This window comes from Cuculus canorus, chromosome 13, assembly GCF_017976375.1.
Source record: "Cuculus canorus isolate bCucCan1 chromosome 13, bCucCan1.pri, whole genome shotgun sequence".
Classification (NCBI taxonomy): domain Eukaryota; kingdom Metazoa; phylum Chordata; class Aves; order Cuculiformes; family Cuculidae; genus Cuculus; species Cuculus canorus.
Genome location: NC_071413.1, coordinates 13,599,759 through 13,620,587, shown reverse-complemented (window position 1 = coordinate 13,620,587; position 20,829 = coordinate 13,599,759). Strand labels below are relative to the sequence as shown.

The 20,829-nt window shown below is 41.8% G+C and overlaps 1 protein-coding gene across 6 annotated transcripts; it reads left to right on the top strand.

Annotated features, from left to right (window-relative positions):
- Positions 1-4,044: 4,044 nt before the first annotated feature.
- On the top strand, positions 4,045-16,679 carry AKTIP (AKT interacting protein). 6 transcript variants are annotated; one of them, XM_054078572.1, is made up of 11 exons: positions 4,087-4,174; positions 7,603-7,665; positions 8,100-8,204; positions 9,432-9,637; positions 11,180-11,244; positions 11,330-11,430; positions 12,739-12,827; positions 12,902-13,000; positions 13,213-13,320; positions 14,040-14,100; positions 15,802-16,677. In XM_054078572.1, exons 3-11 carry the CDS (start codon positions 8,163-8,165, stop codon positions 15,907-15,909), a joined length of 879 nt encoding a protein of 292 aa, XP_053934547.1. In that variant the 5' UTR covers positions 4,087-4,174; positions 7,603-7,665; positions 8,100-8,162; the 3' UTR covers positions 15,910-16,677. The 6 variants fall into 6 exon arrangements, with proteins under 6 accessions (XP_053934550.1, XP_053934549.1, XP_053934545.1 ...); XM_054078571.1 differs by having other exon boundaries at positions 4,088-4,174; positions 9,429-9,637; XM_054078575.1 differs by lacking the exon at positions 7,603-7,665 and having other exon boundaries at positions 4,045-4,174; positions 9,429-9,637; positions 15,805-16,679.
- The last annotated feature ends 4,150 nt before the right edge of the window (positions 16,680-20,829 follow it).

Genomic DNA, 20,829 nt, shown 5'->3' with positions numbered 1-20,829 from the left:
TCATAATGTTCCATGAAAGGAAAGTACTGCAAGAAGAAAATCTTATTCATAAGGAAGTAGTAATTTCAGCTATAAGTCTAATTCACTCTTTACAAAAAATCATCACAGAATGGCTGTAAAAAAATCTAAAATGAGGAATTTTAAGTCATCAGTATGTGGCTAAGAATTAAATATAGGCTCTTAACCTGAAAACATCTACATGTAGATAGGTTACATGCATTTGTAGTTTTTGTATTAACTTTACGTGTTATCATTTACAAAGCAGAGTGTTCATATGATTTTGATACCCATGGAATGTATGTTCAAAACATGTGACAAACAAATTGAGTGCCTCTCAACCATTTATCTTTTCTGGGATATTTTAGCCTATAAGCAAGTATTCTCATCAGTAGAAAAACAGTGCAATTGGGATCTAAGATTTCTCTAATGGGATTTATTTATTCTGACATGATAAGCCTCTACTCAGTTTCAGAAGTTTCATGGTCTGAATTCTGCACAGTTGGACTCACAATAACTAAGTGTTCTATCTTATAGATTGAACAATCTGAAACATTCAAATTTAAGTATTTGATTTTTTTTTCTACAATGTGAGACATTCTGAAGAAAGCATAGTTTGAAGGCTGTGATATGATCTTCAACTAGCCATTAATAGCTTCTGCTACTAGAAACCATTGATACAGACGGTCTTTCCTTTTGTTGAATACATTGGCAGCCATGCAAATACAAAAGCGTCTGGATACTACACACATACCTGTTCTTTTTCTGTATGAAGTGAATCTAGGAAAATAGGACTCTCTGTTATAATCATGAGTTTGCAGTTGAAGATTTACTCTTTTGCTGCTGACTGGGCAGAGAACAACAGCAGATCCTGTGGTTCTACCCTAAGAACTAAGTAACAAATTGTGATGGTGCAGCTATAGCTGTTTCATCTTAGCTGTTTCATCTTAAACATGCAATCAAAAGCATTTTTATGTTGGTGCATCTATCCCTACATCCATTCTAGTGATTTCTTTGTAATAAAAACATTAACAAAAATAAGTAAATCATCTTTAACTGACAGTTCTATAAGAAAAAGTTTCCAGCTTATGTCTGGTTTTAAGAAACTAAAGAAATATCACACTATTAAGCGTCAGCTAGGATGGGGCTGTATTTAATTTGCTGTTTGTTTCCAATCTTGTTCCTTAAAAAACCTCTGATCTTTTAATTAATCGTTACTAATTTTTATCTTTTTCTTTCTTATACTTTCTTAATAGGCTTGTCTTGTGCTAAGATAAATCTGTGTGAAACTGAGAAAAACAGTACTAACTTCCAAATCCAAATGGAGCAGTGTGCAAAAGCAGCTCAGGAGACTCGTACCCCGGCACATGTTATAGGAACCATGGATCTGGACAGCATTTTCTGTCAGGCACTGAAGGCCTGTACGGGAACTAGGATTTGGGGTAATAAGTGCTGAGGACTTCTTCCCAAGTCAAACACCTTTCTGGAATACACGTGACACTACCTAACAAGAAGGACCAGAGATGTTCAGTGGCTCTAGCCTTACCAGAAAATATTCATTCCAAACAGCTTACCCAAATATTGTTTGTTCTACTGTCCTTCAGAATGATGAGAGAGCTGTGACATGACATATTTCTCCTTATGGACAACTTCTGTCACTGGGCATTGTGAAATAACCTCCTTCCATTCACTGCTTCATAGATGTATTTAAAATAAAAACACCCCTTTTAAAATATTCTTGTATGTTTATCAACATATTTTAAGGATCTGATAATTTCTCACTCTTTGTTTACCGGTATGTCCTGTTATCAGCAATTCCACATTCACTGGTTGGTAATTATACAGATAGAGACCAGCACAAAGAAATATAAAATAATCCCTGCATCAGAGAGTTCACCGTTTTCACAAAGGTAAAAGAAAATAAGAAAAATCTAATTTGACTACTTGACTGCTTTTGGTTTTACACAGATTGTTCAGTGAATTGTTTATAGCACATTCTTCTAGGAGGTAAATCACAGAGGAATTGCATTTGAAATTTAAAAAAAAAAAAAAGAGAGATGTTTAGGGGTTTTACCATGTTTCTAATTCTGCTTTTTAGCTTTGAAAAAGAGAAAATACCATATTGCATCTTTGTATTTTTCAAGAGCAAGAGTCATGTTAATAGTTATCAAGTAAGGTAATGTATTGTGTAGTTACATAGGTTATTCATGGAAATTCCTGTACTAGTCTCCCTGCAGAACTACTGGGACTTCAGTGGAGATAAGCACGCCTATTTGCTTGCTGGCAGGAGCACTAGGGCTGATGGTTTCTTCAGCCGCACATCACCACCTAGTGGTGCTCTCGATCTCCTTGCAAACACCCTGCAGCCGCTCCCCCTGTCTCTGCAGGGCACATTACCTCTCTAAACTGCATCGCCAGGTGAAATTCTGGCCCAGATTACCTCTGTCAGAACTATCCAAGCCTCTTTCAAGTTTCCACACAAGCTTTGAAATAAGGGTATCTTGACCTCCTATCTTTTTTTGGCTCCAAGTACTGGCCAGATACTGGTCTGCTGCAGTCTTTGTTGTTTTATTCCTTAAATATCACAAAATGAGAGGACTTCCCTGTTTGTCGACTTCCATGATTAGATCAGGCATTGGTACAGACGCTGCATTCTACAGAGCAGCTCATACCAGTTTGCTCAGGCGTGTGATGCTGCATTTCTGTGCTCTGGGTGCAGATCTCGGCTCAGCGGCAGTAGCAGAAGTTGGCATTAACTAAAAAAAAAAGAAAAAAATAAAAAACCAAACCAACTCAGCTGGAATGGGATGGGTTGTCCTCCAGAGGGACTTGGACAGGCTGGAAAAGTTGGGCTGCATGAACCTCATGAGGCTCAACAAGGCCAAGTGTAAGGTCCTGCACCTGTGTTGGGGCAATCCCCATTTTCAGTACATGATGGGGGATGACGCGCTTGAGAGCAGCCCTGCAGAGAAGGACTTGGGCTGCTGGTTGATGAGAAGCTTGACATGAGCCGGCAATGTGTGCTTGCAGCCCAGAAACCAACCGTGTCCTGGGCTGCATCAAAGGAAGCGCAGCCAGCAGGGTGAGGGAGGGGATTCTGCCCCTCTGTTCCTCTCTTGTGAGACCTCATCTGGAATACTGTGTCCAGTTCTGGAATCCTCAAGGTAAGAAGGAGATGGAGCTGTTGGAATGGGTTTAGAAGAGGGATACCAAGATGATCAGAGGGCTGGAGCAGCTTCCCTACGAGGACAGACTGAGTTGGGGTTGTTCAGCATGAAGGAGGCTCAGAGGAGATCTTATAGTGACCTTCCAGTACCTGAAGGGCCTACAGGAAAGCTGGAGAGGGACATAAAAGGCTTGTGGGGATAGGATGAGGAGGAACGGGTATAAACCAGAGGGGGCAGATTTAGAGTAGACATAAGGAAGAATTTCTTCACGCTGAAGGTGGTGAGGCCCTGGCACAGGTTGCCCAGGGAAGTTGTGGCTGCCTCATCCCTGGAGGTGTTCAGGGCCAGGTTGGATGGGCCTTGGGCAGCCTGAGCCAGTGGGAGGTGTCCCGGCCCATAGCAGGGGGTGGAACTGGATGGCCTTTACGGTCCCTACTCTATGATTCTGTGAATGTGTTCTAGATAACATCACTGTTAGGGAGCCCTGACGCAACCCAGGCCGGGCAGAGGCGGGCCAGGGCTGCTCCGGGCCGGCTGGCGGGGCTGCTGACGGCACGGCCGCCCCGGGCCGCGCAGAGGCGGGACACCGCCCATAGGCAGGGGCACGCGGCGCGGGCTGCGATTGGCCGCTCCTGGCCCCGTCCCTGCCTCTGCGAGCTGCCATTGGTCCGTACTGACCCCGCCTCCGACCGCCGCGGGCTGCGATTGGCTGTTGTGGCCCCGCCCCGGCAGTCGCGGGCGGCGATTGGCCGCCTTGGTCCCGCCCCCTCCCTCGAGGGCGGCGATTGGCCAGCCCTGACCTCGCCCCGGCTCCTCCGAGCTCGGCGATTGGCCGGGGTCTGGGCGGGCCCGGACGTGCGCTGGGGCGGGCTTTAAATGGGGCGGTGGCGGCGGGCGGGGCCGGGCCGCGGAGCGGCGGGGCCTGGGAGCGGGTGAGCGAGCTGCGGGCCGGGGTTCCGCGGGGCGGCTGGCGCTGAGGGGCGGCGGGGCCGGTCCACGGGAGGCACCGGGTGAGGCGGCCCTGTCCCCGAGGCCTCGCTGCGCGGAGGCGGCTGCGGGCTGGGGCCAAGCGGGGGGCGGGCGGACAGGCCGGTCCGGTCCGTGCTCCTACAGGGGCGGGGAGCGGGAGTGCTGGGAGGAACGGGGACGGCGCGGGGTGCGCTGGCAGGCGCCGCTGCGGGGGATCGGCGCGTGTCGCGCTTGGCTGGAGCCCCGCCGCATCAGCGCTGCCGCGGAGCGGCGTCCTTCCCTCCTGGCTGGGAAATAGCATCAGAGAATAGTTCGGGTTGGAAAGGGACCTTAAAGACCATCCACTGCCAACCCCCCTGCCGTGGGCAGGGACACCTCCCACTAGAAAATGCGTAAATATACATGTAAACATTTATATTTTATTAGTCCGAAGTTTTTCTTCTTCAGGAATCGTTTTAGCTTTTGAAAAACATTTTGAAGCGTGCTGTGTTTCAGGCAGGTGATGTTTTTGTTGAATTGTTGTAGTGTTGTATTTAATCCCCTGACCCTGGCGATGACCGGGAAACATCTAGAGATAAGGAGGAATTTCTTCACCATGAGAGTGACGAGGCCCTGGCCCAGGTTGCCCAGGGAAGCTGTGGCTGCCCCGTCCCTGGAGGTGTTCAAGGCCAGGTTGGATGGACCTTGGGCAGCCTGAGCCAGTGGGTGGTGCCCCTGTCTGTCACAGGGGTGTTGGAACTGGGTGATCTTTAACATCCTTCCCAATCCAAGCTATTCTATGATTCTATGAAAAATATGATACATGATTTGACAGTAGTTACAAATTATAGAGGTAGCCTTTTATTGGAATATCTAGTGTAGCGGAAGAGACGGTACACAAGAAAAGTACTTCAAATTTTGGTTTTCATTAATGATAACTTTGGTTTTTGAAGTAGTTGATAGTGGTGATGAAGTGCTATATGAGTTTATGCTTGCTCTGACTGCTCTCATGCACTGTGTACCTTAGGGCTGGTGGACATGGAGATGGGGCCATGCCTAGCAGCAGGTGGCTTTCTTTGTCCCGGTGGGTAGGCCTTTAGTGAGGCAGTGCTGTATAGAAGTTAGAAGGCCTTTCTGAGAAGCAGCATTTGAAATAATGTTTCTTCATAAGTTTGCATTGTTTTACTTTTTTTCTGTTGTAGTTAAACTGGAAGAAAAACTTCACAGAAAAATGTATTTATAGAAGGCACATAGGAGGAGCACTCCTTAGCAGAGTTGCTGTTGCTTTCTGCTCTTAAAGGAGTATATACTAGTAGAACATATTACTGAGCGATATATTCCTAAGCCTCTTCATATGCGAGGCATTCACTCTGCGTCATGACTATATGAAAGGAGACAGAGCGATCACATTGAATGTATTTATTCCCTATTCATGAAATCAGGAGAGTGCATTGCAATCTTTTGGGAAGCTGATTGCATCAGTAGTTGCGGCACTGTAAGCAGCCATAGTGGTGGGCACCACGTAGTAGATGTTCATATCCCTGTGTAAGACCGAATGAGTAAACTGTCTACAATTTCTGCTTGTGACAGCGGGACTTGGCTCTTCTTGTCTGCTGCAGACCTTCTGCATAGTGAGAAGTAGGGCAAAGAGTCTGACTTAAATGTGCTGTTACTTGAATATTTTATTTTTTAACAAATCTTGTGATTAATGTGGGGTAGTAAATTGTGAGGTGGAGGCACTAGAGAACATTAGCAGTGGCAGATAAACTTCCTATCTCCACTCCCATGTAGCATAGCTAGAAAGAATGAGCGTGGTTCAATATAAATCCTAAACCACCCTGAAAGACTTTTTATACAATCCCCTCTCTGGGAAGCTGGTACCCTAGGGTTATTAGTTGCTATCATAAATAGTATTTTAACAGGTGAATGAGACTGGAGACACTTAAACAGTAAGTTTAGAACACCATCATTTGTCACTTATTACTGGAAGATAATTGATAAAAGTCTCTGTGCAGGAGAATCTTTAGAAGTTATTCTGTAGTTTAACTAGAAATAAAATAATGTTTTATTTGGAGATATAAATTACTTATAGTAGCTTGCAAATAGGCATCTCTGTAATGAATAGCTTCTCAACAAAGCCGGAAGTGTACTGAGATGCATAGCTGCATTCTGAAAGGTGTTGTCAGTGACTGAACCCTAACTAGCACCAGTTGTCAAGCTTCTAGGTCAGTTCCCTGTTTCACTGTCAGTAGTTTTTATGTACATACATTTTTTTTTTTTTTTCTTGCTCTGCTCCTGCATCTTGTACACCTTGTTCTGGAATAATGCAATTTATATTGCGTAGCCTGAAAAAATACCAACCTAACCCAAACAAACAACGAAAAAAAAAGTCCCACTCAAACCCCATAATCACTCCAGATTCCAGCTAATTGTTTTCTAACCTATACCTTGGCTTCCAGCACTTTTCTCTCTTGTCAAAGCCATACCGCTCCGGTGCTCTCTTTGTGCGTCAGTTCTTCCACCCTCTAGTTACACTGAAGTTTCCCGAGGAAGTATCTTGTACCTGCCTAGCCTAGCATCTCGTTGTCTTGCTTAGTTTGATTGAGTTTCATGGAAGAGAAAAAGCCCATGTCACAGCCCTCTGCTTTCCAGACAGGAGGTGGGTAAAAGTGAAAACATCTCCCTGCTGTCACAGGGCATCCTCAGTGAGGTAGCAGTGTTCTGAGTTTAATTGTCTTGGAGTGATGCAAGTCTAAAAAGCTAACTAGGGTTTGATATCAGTGTTTCTTTTCAAAATCTACTATTACTAGACTTTCTTTGGATAAGTTGTCTGAATTACTTTTTTTTCTTTTGACAAGACTGGCATTTATTATCGCTTTAGGATTATTTTTGGTCACAATGTTATAATTTTCCTTAAACTAATCAAAGCAATGGGCAAACAGGTGGTGCCTTGCTGTAGAAAAACTTGGTGCTGAACACAAGAAAATCCTGTGCTATTCTCTCTGTTACTCTGATATTCTATCAATCACCTTGGTTAGTGTTATGCAACTTCCTATTAAAGAAATTGAGTAAACCTTAGTTAATGTAGCCAGAAATGGGGCAGCGGGAAGGGAAGCTAGGAGAACTCGGGGGGGGGGAGGGGGGGAGAAAGAGAATGGAGGAAATAAGCTATGCCAGGCAAGAGGTGCTTTAAATGAGAGTTTTTGCACAAACAATAGTAAGATAAAAAAAAAAAAAAAAGGGAGAGTTAGACTACCAAGGGCATATTTAGTAGATGACACACTGAAATTCAGGTACTGCTGAGATCCTTGTTATCAAACTGCTGATCTAAATAGCATTATGCTTAGTGCTCCTAATGAAACCATTAAATAAGCTGCAGAAAAACTTGTGTGTTCTGTGGCTTTGTCTGTTCCTGGTTCTATTCCAAGGCAGATGAAAACAAAATGACACATACATGATGCAAATTTGATGGGAGGATCATCTCTTTCAGTGGGAATGGCAGAGATCTTTTCAAACTGAAGCACTTCAGAGACGTGTGAAGTCAGCAGTGTAGGTAAGGGGCAACACATAACCATAACTACAAGTGTAAGCGATTGTAGTTCTTTCCAGTGCTGGACTTGAATGGTGAAATGATAATGCTTTTTATATTTGCAAATGTAGAGGATCTTTCTTGACAGTGCTGAGACAATAGATGGTCTTTGTTTCCAGCTGGCAAGACAAAACACAGAATGTAGAATATAGAGTATCTTTCTAGCAGAAAGAAGGCAATGATTCATGCACAAAAATTATTTTGTAGACAACTATATTATTGTCTGGTGCGTACTGTGTAATAGAGCTTTGGCAGTTTTAACTGTTGTCAGTCTTTACTATGAGAAGTTTTCTTCTGAAGTAACAAATATAAAGTTGGCTGCATAATTGGATCTGAATCTTATTTATATTTAGTCCAGTTTATCTGTTAGAATATATAATCATTCTGTGTATTTTTAGGGTACAAACCAGAGAGGCCTGAGGACACTGAAAAGTTCCAGTCTTTTATTTGGAGTACACGTTATGAACCCGTTCTGGAGCATGTCTACAAGTTCTGTGCGCAAGGTAGATATTTACTGAACGGATGCTGTTAAGTGTTAACATGCATTGATGGGCAGCAGCAGTTCTGAGAAAAAAATTAGATGATGTACAAATACAGTTGGAGTGTGTTTTATCCTGAGGACTGTGGTCATCTTCAATAAAAGCTTAAGCTGGCTTTGAGCTGCACTAACTGGAATGTGCCTGTGGATGGAGCCTACTGCAGAATTTGTTGACTTTTCTTATCTGAAGCATCTTTATGTAGGAAAGATCAAACAACCTTGTTCAAATGGCTGAGACCCTTGTTTCTTAGGACAGTTTTTTTGCTGTCTTATAAAGACCTTAGCCGGGTATTGCATGTGCAGCAATGACAAAACTGCACCTCCGTGATGCTACTCCAGATCGTGTGTATAAAAGTGTGATAGTTCCAAGGATAACTGCTGCTCGGGCAAATTATATAACTCTGAAGCTTGTGATGTAGATATTGTTAATAGTTCAAGTCTCAAGCACTTCAAAACACTGTAGCCTAAGTCATGCCTTTAGTCACCACAACTGGCCTAACAACAAATCTGTAGCCTGCAGATTTATCTTGACAATGTATAGAAAGATTTTGGGGTCTGTACATAGTAGCGTTCTCTAGCAGTGACCAGTTAAGTATAAAAGGTTTTTTGCTTGTTTTTTCTTTTTTAATAAAGCACAACACAGGCATAAAAAGGCTCCTGTAGCAAAACTATTAAAACTGAGCTTGATATTCCCACTGTTAGAATGGGCTGTATGATCACGTCCAAGTGGGATGTTGGTGTCTTAAGCCCAGGCAGGAAGTGAAACACATGAAATTGTCTGTAGGAAGTTCTTATTTCATCTCAGCTTTACTACAGTACTTTTAAAGACTCTTTCAAGTCTTTGAATGTGAGGATGCTTGTCAGTGGAAATGATTTATCTTTGTGTACTGTGTTCTAGAAATAGAACTTCTAAGCTGATGTTACATATATTTATTTAGAAACTGGAACCAGATAGTAAGCCTCCTTAAGCATTTATCCTAATCTGCAGACTTCCTATCTAGCATTGATTACTTCTGTACTTGTAGGCTAGATTGGACTGAATAAAGGTTGATTTAAAAACGAACCCCTAAGAGGCACCACTCCCAAGCAATAGAACACCGAAACCCAATATATGTTTCATCAGCCAAACTTGTAATTAGCAAGGCTGGGTTTCAGAGGCCTATAATCTTATGGTTCTCTTTTCATCTAGCAGAGACCTGAAGCTGAAGAGAAAGCTTTGAGTGGAGAGGTGCGAACCAGTCCTTTACGAGCCTCTACAAAGAAACAGTTGCCTTCTATTCCAAAGAATGCTGTGCCAATAACCAAGCCTGCTTCACCTGCCACATCATCCCAGTCGACAAATGGAACACATGCTTCTTATGGGCCTTTTTATTTGGAATATTCCCTCCTTGCAGAATTGTAGGCTTTTACTTTTTTGTCTTTTTTAAAGGTCACTGGGCTTATGCTTCAGTGGGGAAAAAAAAAATGTGCAGGGATATAGTACTTGCATGGTGTCTTTGCCTTAGTCTCTGAAGAAGGTGATAAGTGAAGTTCTAAGAAAGTGTTTCTGGAGCAGCAGTGTCCATTTCTTGAGGCAGCAGGGAAACAAAAATGAGATTTTAAGGGGTGTGTTTAGAAGTGATTCTCTGTATTATTGTATTTCTCAGTCTTCAGGTAAACATGTTTTGGGTTTAGGTATTCTGACCGGTTATCCTAATGGCTTTTTGGTCAGAAATACCAAATTTTTGGAACAAGTATTAAAATAGAAACACACAGATGTTAAGTGGGAAGACAGTTATAAATGTGTGGTATTGTCTAATGGAGTTATGTGGGAGCTTCCTTTCAGTTGTTATGTGGAACCCTTGAACGCTGGCTAATATGGCTTGTTAAAGGGTTATTAGGGAGACCTTGTTCTTTCCTCTCTTTCAGTGGTATTTAACATGAAACTTATCAGGGAGGACTTAGGGCAATTTAAATAGCTTTCTTTGGATCAGTTGCCTTTGGTGCAATCTGGTGATTTGTAGACTGCTATGGGAGCATACAAATCTCTTTTGTCTGCAAAACTTTCTAATTATATAAACTTAATAAACTGTTTTGTGCTACTTCCTCTGTAATAGACATATTGGATTCTCAAGTATGTAGTGACTTTTGGAATGAAATCCCTGGGGTCCTTATGCAACGCTGAGTCTCAGTTCTTTCATTTAACCGTTTAATTGAAAGCGAGAACTCTCAGAACGTTAATCTTATATCTGGATGATCATTGCAATAAACGAAATGGCAAATAAATGCGAGTTTAGGAAAATTACTTGGTCCCTCCTTTTAATGAGGTGCCTGGAATCACTCAATCCAGATCTCTAATATATCCTGCATTTTGATTGTCTTTTTTATTCTTTGTTCCTTTGTTTTGTCAGTTGCCAGTGTGATTTCTGTTTGACCTGCAGCATAGTCTCGTGTAAAACTGGAAAACTACTTATTCAAATTGAAGTTAGAGCTTTGATCACATTTCAGAATTAACGACAATTGACTGCAAATCTGCCTTTAAAATTACCTAATTACATTTCTTTATTTCTTCTTTACTCTGAATCCAGGGACTCACTAGACAAGTAGAAATGTTGGTATTGATATGCATTAAATGCATCTACTGGGGGAAGAGTTTATTTCCACTTCTCTACTTAGTTTTATCAGGAGAAATAATGTTTTCTGATAGTAACCTCAAGTGGAAGGGTAGGAAAAGCCAGAGTGAAGAAAGTATCATTTGCCTAATTTTCTGCCATCTTTTTCTATGAACAATCTGCCCATAGGAATTTATTTTACATTTGTGAAGAAGTCCTCTGTTAAGCTACTGGTAGTACCTTCTAGGTTTGCCATTGTCAGCTCACTGACAATTTAGTGTAGATTTCATGGCTTGGTGATTATTTAGTGCAGTTGTAGAGCTGTTCTAAATACTGATTCTAATTGCAGTACGATGGTTGTAAAGCAGAAGTTGCCAGGTGTCTACGTGCAGCCGTCTTACCGATCAGCATTAAGTAAGTTAAGTTTAAACTTTTAAAATTTCTTTTATGTGTATATATATTTAAATTCTTTCACTCAAGCAAACTTTCTCACTTGCAGTGTGGTTTGGTGTAATATTCATAAGACATGGACTCTACCAGGATGGTGTGTTTAAATTTACTGTCTATATTCCTGATAATTACCCAGATGGAGACTGCCCGGTAAGTCGTTGTGTATGTCTCTGTTTTTTCTTGTTTTCTTGTGTTTTAAATTTGACTTTTTGTTAAAGGTATTATACCAGTTACTTTCTCATTTCCTTGAATTTTTGTTTCAGCTGGCTGGGTTCATTTGCTATGTCTTGTAGATATTTCCTAACAGAATCATATTACTCTGAATACTGAGGCTGGGGTAGTGTGAACTTGCTACGGTTAGATGCATTAGAATATTAAGTAATCAACCAGTTCTTTACCTCAATTCTTGATCTGCTGCTTCCGTGGCCAAGGAGGTTAGGGTTGAAATGCTTAAAGTAGTATCCAAATTCTGAGTAGCAATATAATGAAACATAAAATCCAGGCAGTTGTACTGTGCTTGCTGTAGTGCTTGCAGGATTTCTTGCCCGTCTCTCTTCTAAATTACATGGAAAGAAGGGACTAAAAACTTGAAGAGAAAGTTGGCGAAATAAAGGGAGAGGACGATAGTACAGTGTTACCTTCTATCTGCTTTCACTTTTTCTCTTGAGGGAAAAGCATTTAAGTTATTACATCATTTAAAATCAAAACCAAAAATCTTGTGGCAATCTGGCTCGCCAGAGCAGAGCAGCCAGCCCTCTTGTCCAAATTTCTTTAAGAGGAAGATTGGAGAACAGGTGTGTGTAGCTGCTGTAGCTGAGAAGGAGTTCTTATTTTGGGAAGGTGTCTGTTTGGTGTCAAGTTTTCTGTAAAGCTATCACCTTTAAAAGGACAGAACTAACAGGAAACACTCTTTCAAATACTAGATTAGTATCTCTTGTACAGCTGTCATTCTTTTGCTGGCATAGGGCTTTAAAACTTTCTTGTTGAAACGTAAGTTTTCTTTTGGAAGAATGCATTGGTATCAGAGGAAAGGAGCTATATAGAACTGAAGACACCATGGCATCACTGCACAGGTTACCTAAAAATGTGTAGGCTAAAAAAAGTATTGATTATAGCTCAGGTGTGTAAAAAGCTTTCTGTCACAAATAGCTAAACCAGAAAAACTCCTTTAATCTGATCTTATCTGATATTATTACCTGTGTTGGCACTAGTGCTTTTGCAGTTAGCCGGATTAGTTTCCTGATTTATTGATAAGCATGTGAGAGAGGACAAGACCCTGCATGTAGCATGGATGTGTTGGCTTACACTTTCACAGTTAGGGTAAATCACTTCAGGTTGCTTTCTTTTAATACCGTAACAATTAATTTGTATTCAGAAGCAACGTCTGACTGACCTTCACATAGTGGTTTTAATGTAAGAATTGAAGTTGTCATAATGAATTTCTTTTTTCTAATGCAGCGCTTGGTTTTTGATCTGCCTGTCTTCCATCCGCTGGTAGATCCCTTATCTGGTGAACTGGATGTGAAAAGAGCATTTGCCAAATGGAGGTTAGTGGTAACATGTTGGTGTATAATTTGCAAGTAGTTTGTCCCCTTTCTTCATTGTGTGTTGTTCTTTTTAGGCGAAATCATAATCACATATGGCAAGTGTTAATGTATGCTCGCAGAGTCTTCTACAAGATTGATACAACTACTCCTCTGAACCCTGAGGCTGCAGTGCTGTAAGTATCTTTCACGCATATAGACGTGGTCACTTAAGAGGTTTTTGCTTAGACTTGCAGAAACAAGAAGTTTGTAAAACAGTTTATCAGTTCATTTACCTTTAGAGTTGATTGCACTAGGAACTGAAGTGGAGGCTCTTGCAAGTGTGTGTCTTTAGGGCAAGCCTGTGCCTCCTTGCAGATACTTAACATTACTTCCTTCTCTGCTGTAGGTATGAAAAAGATATTCAGCTGTTCAAAAGTAAAGTGGTGGACAGTATCAAACTATGCAGCAGTCACTTATTTGATCAGCCCAAAATAGAGGATCCCTATGCAATTGTGTAAGTACCATGAGCAGGTTCACCATGTCCAGATGTTTTGACAACAAGTTTTGGTATAGTTGTTGATTTGAAGCCTTTATCTGCTAACTTGATGGACCTGTTTTTTCTTACATTTATAGCAATACTTTGAATATTCCTACCTTCATTTGCTTCTGTTTATGCTTAAGATTCACTCAATAATAATCAGACACATGTGTTTAAGAGTTTGGCACCAAAGCTTAAAAAAACAAACAAAAAAAAACCCCACAATGAACCAAAGAAACCTGAAGAAAACCACAAACAAACAACTGCCCAAACAGACAAAAGCCCCGAAACACTGCACCTCCCTCAAACAGACGCGCCCATGGAGTAAATATTGTTTTCAGGCTTTCCTGAATTCAATTTGCATGACTGTAGCTTTTGTCATGCTTTTAAAATACTTTCAAGCTTGACAGCATGGGAGGGGAGATGGAACAGCTGGCTCCAAAGTGAATGAGAGCCGTATTCCATGCAGCACCTGCTGAATCGCAAGCTCTTATCGCAAACAAAATGAAAACTTAAATATTTCTTGTTGAAAAGATCCACAACAATGTGAATTTGGTAAATTTTAATACTGAAAACTTGTACTTTTAGTTTACTTGAAATGCAAAAAACTAAGGAAAGTTATTGCTTTGTCCTCCATCTATGCTGTAAGAAAGAATTACTATGCAAAGTAAGAGAGAATTATATTTTCTCCATAGTTTTTCTCCATGGAATCCAGCTATACATGAGGAAGCTAGAGAGAAGATGTTGACTCAAAAGGTACGTGTGAAGTCCAGATGCTCACTATACTGAGGGTTTATTGCCTGATATGGAAAGAAAGGTTCTGTGTTTCTTTGTGATGAACATGTACTAGGCAGACCATATTCCACCCTTATTTTGCAACGGCAGGCATGCTGAAACTGATTCGGTCTCCTAACTAAGCAGTTATGTCACTGTTCTCACTTCAGCAAGTTCAGCTGAATCATTTAGCCAGCTAGAAAGCTTTGTTAGCACAGTTACTGGCATACTTGACAGATTTTTTGGTTTGGTTTGGTTTGGTTTGGTTTAGGGAGGGAAGAAGGGGAAAGATTTGCTGACTGCCTATTAGCATGTCTTGCACTTATCGTGTCCATTACCACTTCTGTCTAACCTGACAGGCCCCAACTCTTTGTTCTCTCCCATTGAGAGATGCTTCATTAGTGAATCAAATCTTCAGGACTTACTTCTCTCTCATCCCAAACTTTTTCAAGCAGCACGTCTTTGAGGATGCATATTAATTTATTTTTAAGTGAAAACTAGCATCTTCAATAACTGTTGTATGTATGGTGTTTCAGTTCCTGGGGTAGTTTGATAGCAGGAGTGGCTGAACTTCTGTACCTTAGGAGATTTGTATTTTTTTTTGTTTCTGAAATGTTGGTATACCCTGACTTTCCTGTCTTCCTCAGCCCTGGGTTGATGTTCATTACCTATTTAATTCTGATGCCTTTGAGATAACTAACTGAGGCCGTTCTAGAACTGCAGCCCAGGAAAGACTGTGTGATGTTCCAGTTCCCTGCTGAGCATGTGGCTTTGCTAGACAATGTCGTGTGTGCAGCATGTGATGGGCAGGTGCTGCTCTGCCAAGTGCAAGCCTAACCCGTCCCTCTTGTTTGCTCTCGTCTGATATGGTACAGCAGTTCTGTCAGGCAGTGCCGCTTCTTAACGCAGAACGTGGGGAGGACAGAAGTGCAAATTCAGTTTTCTTGCTGACTTATTTTACTGCGTCAGGCAAAAGGCTTTCCATAGAGTGACAGAGTCTGCTAATGTAATTATGCCTTTCTAGAACTTGATGCATCATTCCAGGTTTAATGAAGCAGGCATAGAGGTGATCTCATGAGCCTGTAGCAGTGTGGAGGCAGGACTAGTTCCCAGTATGCAAAAAAGCCTGCAAGCTATTCTGTTTCTTTGACCTGCTAGAGTAGGTATCTCATTTATTCATCTTCCTAAACAACTTTAAGTCTACAGATGCTTGAAGTTAAATCTTTCCCCCTCAGCCTGAACACTTTTTTGTCTTGTGAATTGCAGTAGTCAGTCTCCAATGTTCATGTCCTTGTGTTGGATAGGAATAGTTACTGTTGAAGTGTTGAACTGTTACAACAGCTCAGGGAAGGGAAGGACCATCTTTGGAAAGCATAAAGAAACTCCATGGTATAGCAAATGTATCAGTTGCTGCTTTGCCATGTTAATTTGTTTTCAGACGCCTTCAGTGGAGTGGAGGACTCCTCTGCGATAGCACAGCATCGCAAGGTCATGTGCTGCAGTTATAACGTTAGGTTAGTGACAGAAATGTTTGTAATCACAGAATCGTTCAGGTTGGAAAAGACCTTTAAGATCATCAAGTCCAACCGTAAACCTAACACTCGCAAGGGTAAAATGGATGGGGAGGGACTTAAGAGGGTTTGAGGCACTTAATAATTCTGACTCTAACTTTCTTCTGCCTAGAAGCCCGAAGATCAGCACTGCAAAAGCATGCATGTTTCTGGCCTGTCATGGGTAAAGCCTGGCTCAGTTCAGCCTTTCAGCAAAGAAGAGAAGACAATGCCTACTTAGCTCTTCTGGACTGTGGTGCACTAAACACTTTCTGTGGGTGGAGGGAATGTAACGGAGGGAGAAACAGCAAAGCAGCAGTTTCCTTCTTGACTACGGATTATTGAAAACTAAATGGTAGCAGTGACTCCGGTAAAAGTATTGAATGGATTTCTGACTCTTAATGTTTTACATATGCATTAGGTTTTAAAGGCTTGCCTGGAGTTTGGAAGTCTCTCTTGAACACTACAGTACTTCTACCTGAAGACTGTTTAGAGTGGGTAATTCCTCAGGGCTCTGAAATGCCTGGAGGTTTTGGGTTGGGTTCTAAGCTTTTATTTTTTTCCCCTCCAGAAATAGCAATTTTTTTAAAAAATATTGAATTGCTGGCAGAAATATTAGCATTTGAAATATGATGCCAGAGGCAAGCTGTGTTCATGTAAACTAATATAGCAGAGTTAAACACTATATTTAATGGTTTTAAATACTTTGGTTTCTATTGTAAATATGTTAGGATTTGAAATTGTAAATAGGCGGTTCATCAACTCCATTTAGCACTTTCCAGAGGTAAAGCTGGGGATGATGTATGATGTATTATTGATTTGTAAATGGATATTGTCACTAAAGCACACCTTAGTCCGTTGGAGTAAAAGCAGAATGTCAGGCTTGTTAAACTTTTATTACATAAACACTAAAATCAAAGGTTTTAATGGTGGTCTCATAAGCTAATAAAATCTTAGAGGTTTTTATGTTCCCTAGGTGTCTAGGGGATTATGTAGGGTAGCTTGACTAATGTGTGTTAATAGTGACATCTTGAAATAAAAAGAAACTGTGTTCTAGCATTTGTCCCTCTGTTTGTCTCTATCGTTGATGTTTAGCAAAGACTGGAACCAGAATGGAAGCACCTGGCTGCATCTGTACTTGCCTGCATGTGTGCTGAGGGTGTTAGCTGGAGAACAGGATGTTACGTACCGAAGAGACCAGTTAAATACAGTTTTATTCCAATACAGGGAAGCCTTTCTAAAGCAGGTGTGAGCTCAGGACAGAATCTTTTACTTTTCACAAGGGTCTTCCTAATGTCACAGCCTAGCATAATGCCTTATTCCTACCTAAAATTATTTTCCTATCAAAACCTGTAATATTAACCCTTTGCAGCTGGGCTGCTTTTTCTTTGGGTCCTCATACCCGTGCTGATGGCATTAATGCAAAACCTACTGTTTAATAAGTAGTAGTAGTGACTACATATTTAAACGTGGTGTGGTGTTTAGGGAGGGTGGGCAGTGTGTTCTGGGTTTTGTGGACTGTTTTTGTCTTTTGCTTTTATTTGACTGGCTAAGTCCACTTGTCATATACCAACCTTTGCCCATTTCCTTTGAGAACAACTGCCGCTTAGCCCTTGAGGAAATACACAAAGACTTCACAAGTAGTATGCTACCAAACAGTAGTAATACCAAATGTTTAAATTAACATACTGTTAAGGATGACGAGAGTGGTTTCTGTGCAGCACTTAACATTATATAGAATAAGTACTTACTCTGGATCAGGTAGCGTTGAAATCTTAATCCATGATGTTGCTTTAAACCTTTTAAAGCTTCTGCCTTTGGGATGCAGCTGTTTCCTGGAGTTGCCTGGAATTCCCGTTTAGACAAAAGAGTGTAGAGGGCGTGCAGAGAGCAAGGATCCCCTTTAAGGCAGAGAAGGAAGGCATCCAAAGGTACATTTCTTGGGTCTTCTCCTTCCTCTTTAACTCCCCTCAACTCATGAAATGTCTGTTACAGGGCCTAGGTTCTTAACTACATGATAAAATGTTCTTTCTACACTTCAGTATATCTGTTCATACTTGGTGTAATATAAGAAATATAATTGAGCGTCTAGTTCCCAAGCAAATTTGAAGTTAAATTATGTATTACTAAGCAGGTGCTTCTGAATTGAACTTTTGCCTTCACCTTTCCTAAAGCTCCTGCTAACTCTTTAAATGTGAGGTAGGGTTCTATGTAAAACTGAAGGCTCTGGTAGGCTTTGCTTATGTGTCACAGTACAGCAGGGTTTAAACATATTTGATGGCTTTAAATGCACTGTATTGTAAACTGTATGGAAAGCGGTGGTTGAGTGCTTTTGCCAAGGTGAGTCAATCTCTGGGTCAGATGTCTGTGACTTGGTATAATTTTGTAGGGCAATTAACTCAAAGTAAACTGAATTTCTACTATCTTAAACACAAATCAGTCTCTAGCTCAGAGCTCAATCCAGCTTGGTTATGAAGCTGAGAAGCGTTTAGGCAGTGGCATTTAAAAATGCATAGGGAAGTCTAGAGCAGATCTGCAGTCTTTAATGGCTTTCTGAGGTGGCTGCTGCTATGTTTTCAAGTAGTTGCATAGTCATTGCTAGGATAATTCTGTGTATTTCTTCTTACACCACTATTACCATGTCATCCCTGTAGGAGCTCATCACAAACAATCCTGTATTTGATTTATAACTGGAGTAAAGCTGGCCATCTTGGTGTAGGAGGTTTGAGTCTCAATACGGTGGCTGCTGGTCTTTAGGAAACTACTGTTTGTGTAAAATAGGGGTTTGAAATGTAATTTTTCAGCCTTCCAAGGCAAAGACTGTCATTCTTACCCTGTATTGCCAACCATGGAAGCTGTCTGGCCCCACTCTGGGGGGTGAGGGGGCAATCCTGTGGGCCAGGGGGCTGAGCGCTTGCCCTGGGGTGCAGTGCAGGGTAAATGTGTGCTGGCAGCTACCTCCTGGGCTGTGTGCAGCTCCGTGGGCCCCACGTGCAGCTCTGCAGAGAGCTCCTAGCTTCACCTACCAGCACAGATACAGTCTCTTCTGTTGGGGATCTTCGCTGAGGAGATCCAAGAACACATCCTGACCTTGTGGAGAAGGGCGAGTGATCTCACTGCTGATCTGCTCCTTTGAGAGAGAGGGAGAGTGGGAGCTGGTGGTGGTGGAACCAGTGTCTTGCTTAGCCGAGATCTCCTCTTGTACCAGAAGAAAAGCTAATTGGTAGTGCAGGATAAGGCTGTTATAGCAGTGGCTGCGCTGTGGGATTTCCACTTCACATATTTCCAGAATACTCGGTAGAACCAAAGGCTGCTGACTACCATATTGCAGAAGCAAAGGTCGTGAGCGCTTGTGCACATAGGTGGGGGTTGAAGAATGTTTCTTTTGTTGCTCTCTTGCCTTTTTCTTGCTGCTTGTGCAGCTAATTGCTGCTTAACAAAACTTAACGCTCTTTGTGTTAAGGGACTCCTGTGTGAGGCAGAAAATAGGTCTAGCGTTGCGGCTGAGTGTGATGTACTGCTGGGCAGGGAGAACTGGAGTGTTGACTTGGAACATGATCGTTCCTCTCTATTTTCATGATTATTCAGAAGCCTTTGTAACAAATCACTGACTTGCAAATTTCCTAAGCCTCTTAGGTGAAGGGCTTGTGTAGACGTTCAATCCCTTCTAATCTTGGAATGCTTTTTCATCTTGGCTGCAGCAGGGCAGATACAGGATTTAACTCCTGCTGCTGTACAGAGCAGGAGAGTGACTGTATCCCCACACCTACTGTAGGTGTTGGATGTGGGGAGTCTTAAGCAGGGAGCAAATGCTGGTACTCGTTACCTAAGGTCAGCTCAGAGGTGGCTGCTGAACATTTATGTGTCCAGATGTTGCTGGGGTTTACAAAACACCGCTGCTAAAGGTCAGTCAAACCAATGACAAGGAATGAGAGAATGACAGTGAAAATGTTTGAGTACGTTTATGTTTGAAATGTTATGGATCTCTGTAGGTCTGGTGGGTAGGCTGGATTGCTCTCTACTAAATCCATGTGAATAGCAGTTTGCTGAACAGGAAATAGTTCTATTTATTTAAAGGATATTGAATTTTGAGTTTACAATTAATAGTCTGAATCTTTTTTTTTTCCTTAACTTGAGAAAGGAGAGAGAGAGAGACTCTTGACTGCATCTTCTGTGAGCAGATGTGTATGAAAAGCAGCTGTTCCAGGAGCGAGGTAGGCGAAAGAGTACCTAAATACCATTGAAATCAAATCCTCTCTCTCAAATTTAGTTGTAATTTTTCCTATTTTACTGAAAATTATATTTGAGTCCCCACCACTACTTTGATTTTCAAAAAAGCCATTTTATCATCTGTGCAATGCTGAAATTTGTCAAGAATATTTCAGAAAGGGAAATGCAAGTTATGCACTGACAGTCTTAAACAGGTATGTTTGCAGCTGGACTAGGTGGTCAGTCGCCATAGGTCCCGTCCACCCAGACTGTTCCATTTTCAGTCTTGAAACACATCTTCTTAAACTACTTGAGATTGTAAACATGCTTTTAAAAAACACATACTGGATTACCCCTCTTTGGGACCTCCCCCTTGAAGTACCTCTTAAAGCATTTGTTTCAAAACAAACTACAAATTGTGCCTCTGTTATTTACAACTTAGTTTCAAAAAGGGGTAGAAACAACAGAAGCTGCTGCTGCTGCTTGTTGCCAGGGGACACCGGGGGGGGGAAACCAGGTTGTAGGTGGCTGTATAAATACAGTACCCGGCTGCCAGTGGCCAAAATGGTTCCTACTTCAGAATGCTTAGGTGTGTCACTAGTTCAGCTCAAACAGGAGTAGAGAGGCCACCGTCACAGCGCCGGGAGCTGCTGGCTCTGCCTGGTGAGACTCCCATGGAAAGGCGGTGCTGGGCACTGTCCCAGCACAGGCTCCGTCCTGCCAAGTTCTGGCAGAGCAGCAGGAGGAAACACATTTAGCACAAACACGATGACTAAACTGGGGCAAGAGTAAATCCTTCTTGTTGTGTCACTAATGAGTGCGGTAATTATTTATTTATTTATTAAGCTGTTAATTGCGATGTTTGACTGAAGTCCTCGCAGTCTGAAGCGTCACAGGCCTTGGGAATCCTGGCTGTGTGATCCTTGTGATATTTTCTTTTTTGTGCAAACCA